Source organism: Molothrus aeneus, chromosome 1 (genome assembly GCF_037042795.1).
Source record: "Molothrus aeneus isolate 106 chromosome 1, BPBGC_Maene_1.0, whole genome shotgun sequence".
Classification (NCBI taxonomy): domain Eukaryota; kingdom Metazoa; phylum Chordata; class Aves; order Passeriformes; family Icteridae; genus Molothrus; species Molothrus aeneus.
In genome coordinates, this window is record NC_089646.1 from 113968640 (window position 1) to 113982942 (window position 14303).

Genomic DNA, 14303 nt, shown 5'->3' on the forward strand with positions numbered 1-14303 from the left:
CTCTGTGTTGAAGCCTCCCTTGTGACCTGTTCAGATCAATAAATAGCCCACGTCCCTGTGGACCTGGGCTGAGAGATGGATGCTGGGAGAAACTCAGCTGTCCCAGAGGGGCCTAAGCATCTCCCTGTGTGCAGTGTGAATGATAAACACTGGCACCCTGGGGAAGAGCCTGTCTCCAGACTGCAAAGTCTGCAGCCACAGAACACAGGTTTGCAGAGTGTGCTCCTGTGAAAACAGTGGTAAGATAGGCAAAGGGTTCTTAATACCTTTTCCTTTTGTGTTGTTGGGAGGCTGCCTGGCTGCCTCTCCAGAGATCTGGGATGTACACCTGGTACCCCAAGCTGAGAAGCCAGAAACACTGTTCTCTGCTTGTGCCCACTCTTACCTCCACAAGCAGTCCTTTCTTCAAGTGCAATCAAAGAGGTGGTTGGGACACAGGTGCATCTTCCTTGACTGTCTCACATGGCAGGTCTCAGGACCCTTTCCAAGGACTGTCATCATAAGTCTGTCAGAGCTTGGAGGGAACAGGGAAACAATTCAATTCCTGCTGCAGCCCCAGGGGCTGGTGAAGTGAGGATGCCTATGATAATGATTATATTCCTGTGACAGCTGCATGGTACAGATCCTTGGCCATGACTAATTGCCTTTCCAGGGAATGCCTGGAGCTCCCTGGGGGATTCTGTGCTTTTCTGATCCCTGTTTCTTCTTGATATCTCCTGACTGAGACAGAGGCAAACCAGGATTCACTTCTTGGGGTGCTTTAGGATGACTAAGAGGCAGACAGGCTTAGAAGCAAATGAAAAATATGACATGGGGAGGAAGGGAGGAGAAGGGAAGAAAGAAAATCATTGTAAACCACTATTGGTTGGGAATCACAGCTCATCTTCATAGTACAGGTATAGCCTTCCACTTGGTCACCCCCAAAACCATGTAAGGCTGCAGGAATGAAACCAAAAGGAGATAATTGCAGAGCAGGCTGTGAATCAGGATTTTAACTGATCTCTTTAGAGTGCCCTGGCATTTACCAGCAGAGCCATGTTTTCCTAAGAGCTTCAGTGGACTATTGCTTCAGGAAGCCCATAAGGACCGTTTTGATAAAGCAGGAAAGCCCTCAGCTTCTCAGAGGACACAGAGCAGGGCAGATCTAATCTAATCTCTCAGGAAGCTGCTTGCCCTTAGGGGTCTGATCTCACACTGACATCACTCCCAGGGCTGCAGCCTTGATAATATATAAGAAACTCCAGTGTTTCCCACAAGTGGAAACCAAGGGAGCCTCTGAGAACCTCTGAGGTCCAAAGCAATTTCATCAGCTTTTGATGAAGCAGTGCCTGTAGTTAAAGAGCACGCAGGTGTGCAATGCCATGCAGGAAATGACAGTGCAGTAAAACTTCTTAGTTGTGCTGCTGAACATGTCTAAATGTCCTTGTCCCATGATTGAAACAGGAAAGGCAGCTGTTATGCAGCACCAGTGGCAATGCCTGGTGAAGAAACTGTGAAAAAAAAAGCTACACACATCTGCAGCATACTGTGAATTTTTTTATTATTTCACTTCTGTATTCTCTTTTTCAATTCTAGCCCAGAGTTGATAGTGCAAAAAAATGCACCGATGTTTATTCCTGAGAAGTATCTGGGCAGCACCTAGAGGAGCTGTGGCCAGTGGATGTGTCATACTGCCTGACAAGGCTATGCCATCCTTATCACTGGCAGTGGCACCATCAGCTGCCTGTCCGATGGGTCCATGGCCACCAAGCTCTATCTGTCCCCAGCACTGTACAAGGGGAAAGCTGACCTAGGGATGAGCACCACAGGCATGGCTGGGGCAGCACAGGACTTCACAGGGGATTGGGATGCAACAGAGGCTCCAGGTTGATAGGGAGCCCTGGGAGGAAAGTGCATCCTGGGAATATCCCAGTTTTGACAGGAGAAACATGGAAACAATTAAACTAAACAGCAAACATGCAGGGGAACTTCCATCTGATCTGGCAGCATGTGCCAGGCATGCTGTGGGAATATCACCTCACTGTGTGCAGAGGAAGAGGGTTTGCTGCCTGCCTCACCTGAGTCTGCAGGGTACAGAGAAAAGGAAGGGACATTAAATTACTGTAAAGCTAGAGGGGTCCTGGCAGAGGACAGTCCAGCATCCGTGCTGCTCAGTGCAAGCATCCAGGCTGCACCTCATTCCAATACAAGGAGAGTTGTTTCCTGGACAGTTGTTTCCTGGAGATTTGTCACCTCACACATGGTTGAATCCACAGTGGGCTGAGCAGTGGGGCTGAGCAGCTGAACCCCAGGGGTGAGTTAGTAGGGGAGCAGGTTGCATCAGACATTTCTTTAGACCTGCCTGCCTTCTTCTCATTAAACCTGGACCTAGTCCAACTTAGTCCAGCCATCTTCCTCCACCACTGGTTCACAAACTGGAGGTCTGCAGTTTGCACGTGTCAGGAAAGGAAGGAAAGTGCTGGGTAGGACTGGCTGCAGTTGGGGAATTCATAAAGTAGCTAAATTCAGATGGCCATAAAATTTTAGATGACCATAAAATGCTGCTGTAATATGACCCATGGCCATTTGAGAATGATCACCCAGTCATAGAGGATGCTGGGGAATGCTTTATAGGTTGTAATGAAACAGATGTAATCATTTTGTTTATGCTCATAAAGTGTCTTGCTTTATGTTATAGGAAATAAAGCAGTGATTTTTCTGATATCTTAAATACTGCAAAGTAAAATTAAATACAAGGAGATGGATTTTTTTTTTATCTTTGTAAGGTACGCATATTCTGGAAATCAGTCTTTTAATGTCTCTTATGATGAAATATTCCCCAGTGGGATCTGTCCTCACATGGATCTCATCTCAGTGACACAGATAAGGATGCTGCACTCATAATTCAAAGTAAATTAAGTCCAGACTTTTGACTGCTGGTAAATTGCCAGAACCATGCTTAGTTGGACAAGTTTTTGTCACTGCTGTGCTCCAGAATGCATTTCAGTTTCCTTTTGCACATTAAACCTTAATGGTCGCATCAAAAATAATTTGATTGGAAAATTAAAAGTTGGATGTTTTTTCCTTCCTAGGATAAGGAATCAAAACTGAAGGGATTTGTTTGTTTCTTCAGAACAAAAAGAATAAGCATTAGCATGTACTGCTAATGCAGTAAGTATTCCTTCTAAAGAAACTTTTTTATTTAAGTATTCAGGCACACCTAAGAAAAAGGCACATAAGAAGTAAAATAGAACAATCTGTTGTTATTGAACAGAGCAAATACTGTTGAGATACAAACACAGTTAAGTTTTCTTGGGTAACTAAGCAACAGAAGAAAATACCACTTATCTGAATTGCTGTTTATTCTACTGATTTGTAGCTCTGCAGTAGTGATTTTTATCCTTTACACCTCAAACACAGAAAAAACAACTGTTTATGGTATGGCTAAATTGTTTAATATAGTGTTTGATGCAGGGGCAAATTAGGCACCAGAATAAATGTCTAGGACTGCTCCAAATAGTCATTAATGACTTTTGGTCTTCTCACAATTTCTTTACTGGATTATGTAACATAAGCAGGCAACATAAGCAGGCATCCTCTACAGACTTAGGCAATTGCAATAAAATGGACTACATGAGGCATGAAATCAGAATAATTTCATTTTTCCAAAGAATGCAAATGGTCTCTTATTCATGTGTATCATCCGAAGGACTTCTTAGATAAAGCACATGGTAACAATGTAGTCTTTGACACTTCCAAACTGAAGATTTTTTTTTCTAGAGCTGTATATATTATCATCAGATGGATAATTTCATTATGGTGAAAATCTGTAGCAAGTGCTCAGAGCCATAGTCAGACTGGACTCACATATGGCTCTGCACTTGCATATGCACATACTTGTTGTGCACGCTGTCTAAATGAGCAGCAGATGAACATAACTTTTCCAAATCTCAAAAATCTAAATTTATAGCTAAAGATTTTCAAAAGTTATGGGACTGGAAGAATGGAGGTAAAACCAAATAACAAAATTTGGGGTGAGAATCCCAGAGGAGCTCAGGAGACTGGAAGACATTGACTGAGCCAAAGTAGGTGCAGCACGAGCAGTCAAGTCCTACATGCTTGGGAACAACAGATCCACCAGTAATAAGGGTTTGGTTTCTCTTTTTCACTTATAATAAGCCTCAGCTATCTGTATGAAAAAGAATGGTGTCTGTGAAGCACAATGGAGCAGTTTCTGAAATAATTCCTTAGAAGGAATGGACATAAATAACATCCAGATACTATGAAGTAAATTGGGGAAAACTCAAGCTCTGTTAAATCACTACCAAAAGTAGTTTCAATGATACCAGGATATTCACCAAAGGTCTTTTATAAAAGAGGAGATGAATTGTAGGCAGGTTGGAAATCCTTAGCACAGGTACCAGTGGCACCTAAACACTCTTCCCAAATAACTGGCTCTGAGGATTTGTCTCCTGTTTGGTAGCTATTCTGGGAGCCTCCTTGTCTGCCTTGTACTGGAGCAAGACCTGGGGAGAAGTTTTTAAGAATAAGGGAGAAAGGAGTCAGAATTTTCTTCATACAAGAAAAAGGCACATCCAATCATGGGCTTCTGAAATATCAGCTGGATTTTAGTGTGCTGACTGAAAGTTATACCTGTCTCCTGCAGAAAGGTATTAGGTTGGTCAGCTGCCAACTCCTGAGGAACAACCTCTGTAAGGTTATTTTCATTCATCCTAGTTAATCAAGCAGTGGTCGTACAGCACTTTAAACATGGAAAGCACTCCTATAAATATTTGGTATTATCATATAATTACAGTACCTCATCTCAATTAAATACACAAGTAGGCATGCTTTAATCATAAGTGAATTGTTACCAGAATTATTTCAAATGTATGTATCTCAGTCTATGCTGACCATCCTCAAGATTGGTATGTGAATCTGGAGCAAAATGAGGGCTCTGGATTTTGGAAATACTAGAGAGCCACTGTCTTATCAGAATGTATGTCTGTTTCCCTATAACCAAAATACATTTTTTCCCAAATACAAATGTAGACAATTTTTTATTTCTATTTGTCTTGCATCTTAGACCCTATTGTGGACATAATGAGTAGCCTGGTTTTCTGTTTGTCTCTTTTACTTTACCACTTTCCATCATTGATATAATGGAAAAAGAATGTCACTTGGTCTTGTCTCAGATTCTCATCCTTAAGGGTTATACTTTATCAAGGTCTGTATACTGTGCTGTGTGATGCACTGAAATAAATTAAGACAGTTAAACGCTGAAAAATTCTCTACTTCCTTCAAAGGTTAAGATGTTAAGACTCAAATAAAGATATATATGTTGCCATCTGATTATCAGTGATATAGTGCTTCTCACTCCATTGTATTAATTCTGAATATAAACTTTTTTAAATCATCATTGAGACTGAGATCCCAAGCAGTGATCTGTCTTCATAAAAAAAAAAAAAAAAAAAGAGAGAGTAAAAGAATAATTTTAAAATAAAAATGTTTTGATAATGCTTTTTTATAGTACATTTCATAGAATCACAGACTGAAAGAATGGTTTGGGTTGGAAGAGACCTTGAAGATCATCCAGTTCCAATTCCCTGCCATGGGCCAGGGAGTTGGAACTGGACCAGGTTCCCTTCCACTAGACCCGGTTGCTAAAAGCCCCATCCAGTCTGGCCTTGAATACCTTCAGGGATGGGGCATTGACAACTTCTCTGGGCAACCTCTTCATGTCTTGCCACCCTTACAATGAATAATTTCTTCCTTATAACTAACTTAAACCTACCCTCTTTCAGTTTGAAGCCATAACCTTCAGCCTCCTTCAGGTACTTGAAGGCCACAATAAGATCTCCTTGGAGCCTTCTCTTCCCCAGGCTGAACAACCTCAACTCTCCCAGTCTGACTTCACATGAGAGGTTTCATAATCCTCTAACTGCAAAATCTCTAAGAAAATCAGTTATGTCTAAGGTCTTCTACAAAAACAAGAGAGTTATTAAATTGTAGGGTCTTTTTGTGGTGTGGGTGAAGTGGTGTATTTTTATTTGGTTTTACTCTTCTAGAAAAATAAGAGACTTTAAGATAAACTTGATTTATTAGACAAAGTGGTTACTTTGCTAGATGGCAGTATCATTACCACACTCCCCATTTCTGCTTCTTTTCCTTTTTTTGTCAGGTGCTGTAACTCTTAATTTTTCACTGTTTATCATCTCTTTACATATCAATTAAATGCTTTTTGGGAACATGGATAGGCAGGTTTTGTATATTTGTAAAGCACCAGCAGAAGACTGTAGTTGACTGAATGCAATCACAACCAAAAAAATGACATTCACATCTGTTCTTTCAGGTTCATTGACATCAATTTACCTAAGATATTTTGCAATGCAGAACTATATACTGCTTTTTCCTATATCTTTCTGGAATAACTGTACATAAGAGTCACTACCTGGACTCACATAAAAATGTGAATTTCTACCAAAACAATACCAGAATACCAAAATAGAAAAACCCTTCAAATCAGGAACTACCTCTGACTGTGTCTGTATGGCATTTGCTGACAATAGGCCTCCAGTGAGGGTGTCTGAAGTGGAATTACATAATGCATATATATATAAAATGGAATGTGTCATTGCTGCAGTGTTAAGCTATATTTGGAAGCCACTACAACAAAGCACTTTCTTTCTCCCATTTTTTTTCTTCTGTATTTCACAATCAGAAAAAAGTGTCTTTGATATATGAATCATTTTATTAGACCTTCTTTTTATTTTAATAACTGCTAATTTGCACACCTAACATCAATTGCTGGTGCAATTAATTGTGGATGCAAATCAGAATGTTTAGCTGTCTAATCACCTGATTATGCCTATAAATCAGTGACAGTAATTATGTGTGTAAATGTTAATTTCAGCCTGCAATTAATTTGGCCAAAATTGAAAGGACAGAAAAAAAAATCACCCTAGGCTGAAATTTGGTCCCCAGTGTGTAAAACCAGAAAGTATCTTCCTCCTGTACGTCTTGTGTTTAAATTGCAAAGAGCTAAGTAGACCAAGAGCAATGATTCCCCAGTCCCCAATAACTCACTGCCAGCATTTCACAATAAAGTGCAATGGGAGAGGAAATATTTCCATACGGGTTCATTAATCACAACATATTTGCCATGCACAACCACTCTGCAGAGCAGGTAAAGAACCCTAGGGGTCCTCACCTGCCACAGTATGTCATTTTTGTAATAGGAAAAGTATTTTTTGTACAAATGTTGTAGAACTGAAGTTGCAGATGGCTCCACTGGCAGAGCTAGAGCCTCCTGGCACAACTTTCAGCAGCCACAGCTCCTTTAGGAATTTATAGCAAAGGTTAGTGATATCTTAAAAGAATGGTGTTGAAGATGCTGTCTGGTCCCACTATGTGCAATATTCCAAGGTGTGCCCCTTGGGAGGACATGTTAGGCAGGACAAACCAACCCCACCCAAACAATAAACTGCAGAAGGAAATAAAAGCCTTTCCTGTCCCTGTTGTGCTGCAGGACTTTAATGAGAGGTCCAGGAACAATTAAATGGATTGTGACCGAGAACCAGTGGGTCCAATGGACCCCATTAACAGAACTGTGCAGCAAAAGATGCCTTTCCAGCTCAGTGGCTTTCAGATCTGGGCAGCAGGCCATTCCACTTTACCTAACCCCAAAGACACCAGAGAGGCCCAGTTATCCCATCATACTCTGACCCCTCTAGACCTTCTCAGTGTTTTGCATGAAAGTTACAGTTGGTATCTTGTTTACTGTACCTCTGTGGTCTCAATCTCTGAGCAGCTCATTGCTGCTTCACTCCCACATGGGACTTTGATAAAATTCAAAGCCACCTGGTGTGATTTTAATTTAAATGTGAGTTTAATGTGTTTTCCTTTTATATTGCTGTGATGTGCATTGTCAAGAGAAATGCTGCAGGCTCAGATCTGTCCTCTCAGCTGTTTCTCTGTGCTAGTCCCTGGTTTTGACTCGTGAATATTCCTGAATAAAAACTGCTGCTCCGCATAGAGTGTGCATTGGGTCCAAGGGTGCATTGGGTCATTCTTCAAGGGGGCAACCAAGTCTTGGGCTCTTTGCCAGTCAGAAGCCAAAAGTCTTCTCATCAGCATAAGACAACTCCAGAGTTACAGCTGAGCAGAGATTAGAGGTTGCATGCAACCTTTGTAAAAGGAGATTTCACTATTCACCATGCTCCACCAGTTAGAAAAAGGGTTTTAAGACAAGAACTTGTGGAAAGAAGAAATACTGAAATACTTTATATTAACTAATTAAAGCAATTCATATTGAAAGTGGTTAAAATTTACTAAACTTTTTCTAATTATAAAATAGGATCTCACTTTAAAAAATTGCTGTGAAAACATATTAAAAATATCATAAGAAAATGATGTCAGGAACAGAATATGAAAGATACCTCAAGAAAAAGAGAAACAAAGATCCACATTAGTTAGTAGCCCCCCAGGCTACTACTGCAGGACACAAGGCACCCTGATGCAAGCCAACACCTTAATCTTCAAAATTTTTCATTAAGTGAGACTGGGGATTTTTTTCAGCCAGCCTTAATTAGTTTGGAACTAAAATTGCAGGAACAATGTGGGAGCTTTTCTGACACAGAATATCTGAGGTCAGATCAGAATAACATAGCAGATCAAAGGCCACCCAGAGTGATCACTATGCTGTGACTCAGGTGTGTCATGGGAGGATGCTGCACGCTCTGCAAGGGTCACCACAGGCATCACAGCATCTGGGTACTAGCCTTCAGAAGACCTCCCTTGCTTCCTAAAACCACTCATTGCTCCTGCACCCACCAAAATCTAGCTAATGAGCTGTTTTCCAGGTGTTTTTCCTGCTGATTGCACAGGGCACAAGAGCTGAGGGGCTTTGCCTCTTGCTCCCTTTATCTGCTGGTTACTACAGGGAGCAGCAGCAGCCTGTTGGGTTCCTGGCTCCTGCTGCTGCTTACTGCTGCTGCTGCATGGGAGCTACCATAGTGAGTCATTTCTGATCTCCAAGGGAACCCACAGCCACATCTCCACGCCTTCTAAAATAGGAACTCACAGCTACATCTTCTCTCTGACTAAAATAATCAAACTATGAGAAAAAAAACCACAATACATTTGGCAGTATCTGAGATACTCAGTGTGTCAGATGGGGCGAAAAGCAGGACAATAAGCTCAGCCATAGCAGAGCTACAGGCTAAGACCACCTCAGAGTTGCAGTGCAGGTGGTTCTCCAAGTCCTAATACAGCTATGCAGAAAAAAAATTAGTTCTTTGCATGTTTTCATTAAAGAGACCGTTTTGTTCCTCTCATTATTTGCAAAACCTCTCAGGAAGGCCATATAATCAAGATATCATCTGTATATTTCAAATTAGAAAACTGGGTCCTTGAAAGAAATACTATTTAACAAATAAGTCAATGCTAAGCTTTTTTAATGGCCTTATAAAGGCTAGTCTTGTCTTCAGTTTAGTTTACTCTTATCACATCAACTATTATAAATTGAAATACAATGATCTTTTTAAATAAGTGTTCATTATTTTGAAGTACATTGAACAAAACATTGTCTGCAAGCAGAAGTAGAACATGTAAAATATAATTCTGTGCTTCTATAACCACTCTCTTTCATTCCAGGTATTTTCACACGATGTACTTGGGTATCCGGAGTCGACAGAGTGGAGAGAATGACAGATGGCGGTTTTATTGGAAAATGGTGTATGAGTATGCAGATGTGAGTATGCTGCATTTGCTAGCCACCTTTCTGGAAAGTGCACCACAGCTGGTCCTGCAACTCTGTATTGTTGTACAGACTCGTACACTCCAGGCTCTCCAAGGTAGGGGTTCATTTAATCTATTTATTTTTTATAATTTTTGGAAGATGTAATTTCCACGCATACATATTTATCCTTCATTCAGACTGCTGTGTGCCTTGTAGTCCTGGCATAAGAGTAGATCTTGCCTGCTAGCTGCTATTTAGCTGTTAACAATAACTCTGTCAAGAAAGACTATGTTATTAGAGGTTTTTTAGCCTTTCTTAATGGCCCTGGGTTGTGGGTAGGATTTAAAATGTTTTGCTTTCTGCATGTCCTTGTAATAGAAGAGCTTCTTCTGATTATCCACTGGGCCAATGTGAAAATTGCATCAATCAAACTATTACTCTTCTCCCTATGCTTTTTTCTGTGAATGTTCAAAACCCTGCAAACTGCAGTAATGAGGTTCATATGGCATTATGCAAAGCAGGAGACAGCACAGGAGATAACAGCAATTCTGTGAAGATAATGGCAATGTTTATGCCCATCAGCTCTCGGCCGTGCTCACCTGAAATAATACAAATCATCTCTCCAGCAGTACTCATTCCCTCACACTCTGGGTTTCCTTCTAAGGTTGATGCTTTCAGCAAGTGTGGTTACTTCTCTAAAATGGTAAATGCATGCATATGTCCTACTAGATGGCTTTGTCAGTCGGTGATACAGATATTGGAATATCTCACTCAATATTGCTTTTTTCATGCTGCTTTTGGCTACCTGACAAGCTGTCCTTTTGTATTGTGCCATTGTTTTGCCTTATGGCTGCACCTGGACAGAACTTTTTAGCAAGGGAATGAAGTGAATGTGAACTTGGAATCCAGAAGGTGACAAAAATGCCATGAGGCAGTGAGGAGTGAAGGGAGGAGGGGAGAATGAGAGGGACAGAGGCAGGAAGGAAATGCAGAATTTTGTCATTTGCTTTTAAGGAACAGCTCATGTGCTTACCACTGTGCAAGAAGAAAATGTGACAGCTCCTTGCTCCAAGAAAATGTTGGGTCTGGTTAGCTTATTATGAGTAACATGCAGTGAGTCTGATTGGCTAAAAAGGGATTTGGTACAAAGTGGGTAACTGTGTGAAGATCTTGATCCTGGGCAGTTTCCTGTGGATAAATCAGAGGTTTTACTTTACAGAGCTCTGAACTGTCATGCATTTAAGAGCTGTACTTCTTCCTGTGTTTTTTGTTTCATTAGATCTAAAACTCTGCCACCTTAATGGGAAAAGAAAACCAAAGTTTCTATTTTAATTAATTGGTGCTCTGTACAAGTAAGTTTGCCTATGCACTTCCTACTGCAATTTCTCAAACTGTTATCATTGCAGAGAAGGTATTATTCCTTCAAGATTTGTGTTCCCAGAAAAAGTGAGTCCAGAGAAAGACTTAGGAGAACAACATAGGCAGAATACTGTATGGTCAGCTGTAATTTAGCTATCTTCATAAACTATTAATACAGAATGCCTCTTGTCCTCATTTTAGTGCAATAACAGATCTCTCTCTGAGAAATGAGCCTGGTGAGTAGACACTAAGCCTGTGATACACTCTGAAAGTGGTTAATTAGAGAAGACCTGAAATGCCTCAATTTAAAAGGCAAAAATGTTTCCTGCACCCTGCAATCAGCCCTGTGAAACCTATAGATCAGAAACCAGAAAGTAATAAAAACTATAATTATGGATTTCAGTTGAGAAGATTGATGGTATTTAGTTATGCTCTCTTCCCCCATATTTTTCCAGCTTCCACAGAGAAAAGGATCAATTTAAAAAAACTAAAAAAAAAAAGAAAATTAAAGAAGATGCTGGATTTTCTTAAACAGTAGTACCATTATACTCTCATGATAAAAGCTAACATGTTTTAGCATCTTGCCAGCTGTGAAAATCCTTTCTCTGTTTTCTCTCCTTTCTTAAAGAAATGATAAGGCTAATGCGTTGCACCATAGGATGGTGGATTAGCTGCAAGGCTGCATAAGAAGAGCATAATTTTTCTCAGTGGTATCGTGCTACAAATGGGTGTTTTAAAAGTCCCAGCCATAAGGTATTTTCTTCAGCTAGCTGTCCACTCACTGAGCCTGTTAGAGAGATTTCCAACAGGGATCAATAAACAGGGTGTTTGATTGATTTTCTTTGTTTAGGGAATGCTACTGGGTTTTTATTGGTTTTATTGTTATTTTAGTTCTCTGTCCCACAGGAAAAAGTTATTAATAGAATTGTTAAGTGACATTGCTGGTCTGTGTTCTTAAGAGTTTATGACTTTCACAAACCACAAATTTGGCACGGGAAATGAATGGACTGTAAGCAGGGTACTTCTAATATTAATCCATTAATTACAGCAAGAAAAACTTCTAAGTATTTTTATTTATGAAATTCTATATTTTCAATTCCAAATGCAACAAAATAGCATTATTCCCAACAGGAGAATGTTATCAGCATTACTGAAGATTCCAAGTTTTTTAATGGGTGTTGGCTTGGTTCAGACTATTTCTTATTGCAGTAACTAAGTCCTGCTAATCAAGGGAAGACATATGTGCAGACCTGCTCATGGATCTTTATGGGGATCATGAACAATATTGCGCAATATCTGCAAAACCTTCCCCCTCAATCTCCCATGCACTGCAGTACAGACCACTTCAAAAGCCCTGAGGATACACCACAGGGATCCTTTAGCACTTGCCTGGACTCCCCAAGCATGAATTTTAAAACTTCAGTGTAAGCTTCTAGCAAGGATTGTGTACCCTGTATCATGACCCTGCAGCACAGCGAGGCTTGTGTGGGAGGCCATCGACAGACCTTATGGAGTGGCATCTCTCTTCTGCATCCTCATCCAGGGATATCCCAGTAATAGTAGCACAATAGCCAAATTATCATCTAAAACCATGATTCTTCCTTAAGATGTCATCAAAACTGGCACATTTAGAGGCAATGTTCATTTTTATTCTGCCTACAACCAGCAGCCAGGTCTCACCTGAGTGGAAGGAGTGAAATTGCTTGTGGGGGAAGCTGATGATTTCTAGATGTAAAGTTCTCAAGAAGCTGAACAACTTCAGTTTGACAGTGGGCTAAACTGGAGCTGTGCTAATACCCCTCTCACATCCACCTTTTCCACTCTGGTGATTCCTTTGAGTTTGAAGAAATATCTACTCTCTAGAAGACTGACTGATGTGCCGTGAAATAGGTAATTCCTTCCTCTTTTCCTCACAGGAGTCTGTCCCTCCTGCCTTTGCTCTGAGCACAGCCAAGCTTCCTGAGACAGGGGGATATCAACAATGGGTAATGCCAGCCCTGGGGAGGCAAGGGAGGACATGGCATCACGGTGAGGAAGGAAGGTCAGGGCTGTCCCTTTATGTGGCACCTCATCTTGGAGTCCTGCCCACAGACTAGCAACCATCTCTTGGCACTCTTCTTTTACTTATTTCAGTTTTCCCACTATGCCATTTTAAAAAAGTTTCTCATCTTAAAATGAGTAAACTCTAGCAAGAAAAAAATCCTGCTGACCATCTGATTGGAAAGACTCCCATCATACAGTTATCACACAGATACTACTTTCCTATTCAAGATATGGTGTTCTAACCACACCTAGATGAGCAGATAGACAAGATTACTCCCTGGATTTACCACAGATTTCATTATTTATACTGTATTAATTAACACATTGCTTAAATTATAGATTAGCTTCTCATTCCTGTTTACTGCATTGACAATTTTTTCTTCATCAGCCCCTGGGAGGTTTGTTCTGGTTTCTCCATACAGTGCTATTAATCAAAGTCTCTATCAAAGCTTAATCAAAATCTAATCAAAGTTTATGTCATATAAAGCTGCATTTCTTAATGGGGACTGACAGTTGTGCCAGAAGCAAAACGAAAAGTTCAGACCAGTTTATAAATTCATCAAGTTTCATGGAAGTCACCACACACCACAGAGCTACTGGATTCTTCTGAAAATGCATTTCCAGGAAATCTCCCTGGCCAAACATTTTCCCACTTTCTACCAACTCTGTTGGAAACCCTACACTTTATATGCTGACACCACTGCCAGTATACAATGTTTACAGTGCCACCAAGCACCATTCTCCAGTGCTTCTACTCCAAACAAATTGCTGCTCCTGCCTGAGCTGAAGAAGAATCTCAGACTTGATAGCAGTTTATGACATAGCTGATAGGTTCAAACTTTATCTGGCAGAAGCAAATTATGTTGTTCACTAGTTGTTTATAAAAATCCTCTAGCAAAGCTCAATGCTGTGCATCAGGAATTCAGAATTTTCATATCAGCACAGTAAACTGAAAATCATTTAAGTCTACAATTTTTTTGTGAACAACGTTATGCTTTTGCACAGCTTTTCTTTTTTGTTACCACACAGCAATTTTGGATTGCTCTGTAAAATGCTGCCTACATTTGCCGTGCCCTATAAATAGATAACTAAATAAAATTCACAATTCTGATGCAGTATTTTATACAATTCAATATATATTTGTATGGAAATCAGGTGCAGCATTTGAGTTCTGGGCAAGTTG

At 40.4% G+C, this 14303-nt stretch overlaps 1 protein-coding gene across 1 annotated transcript in view; it reads left to right on the top strand.

The window, feature by feature from the left end:
• The window catches only part of XKR4 (XK related 4), a 211258-nt gene that overhangs the window by 127341 nt on the left and 69614 nt on the right, over positions 1-14303 (top strand). Inside the window, exon 2 of the mRNA XM_066563233.1 lies at positions 9634-9833. Within this exon, the coding sequence (XP_066419330.1) occupies positions 9634-9833 (200 nt within the window). The remainder of the gene's footprint in view (positions 1-9633; positions 9834-14303) is intronic.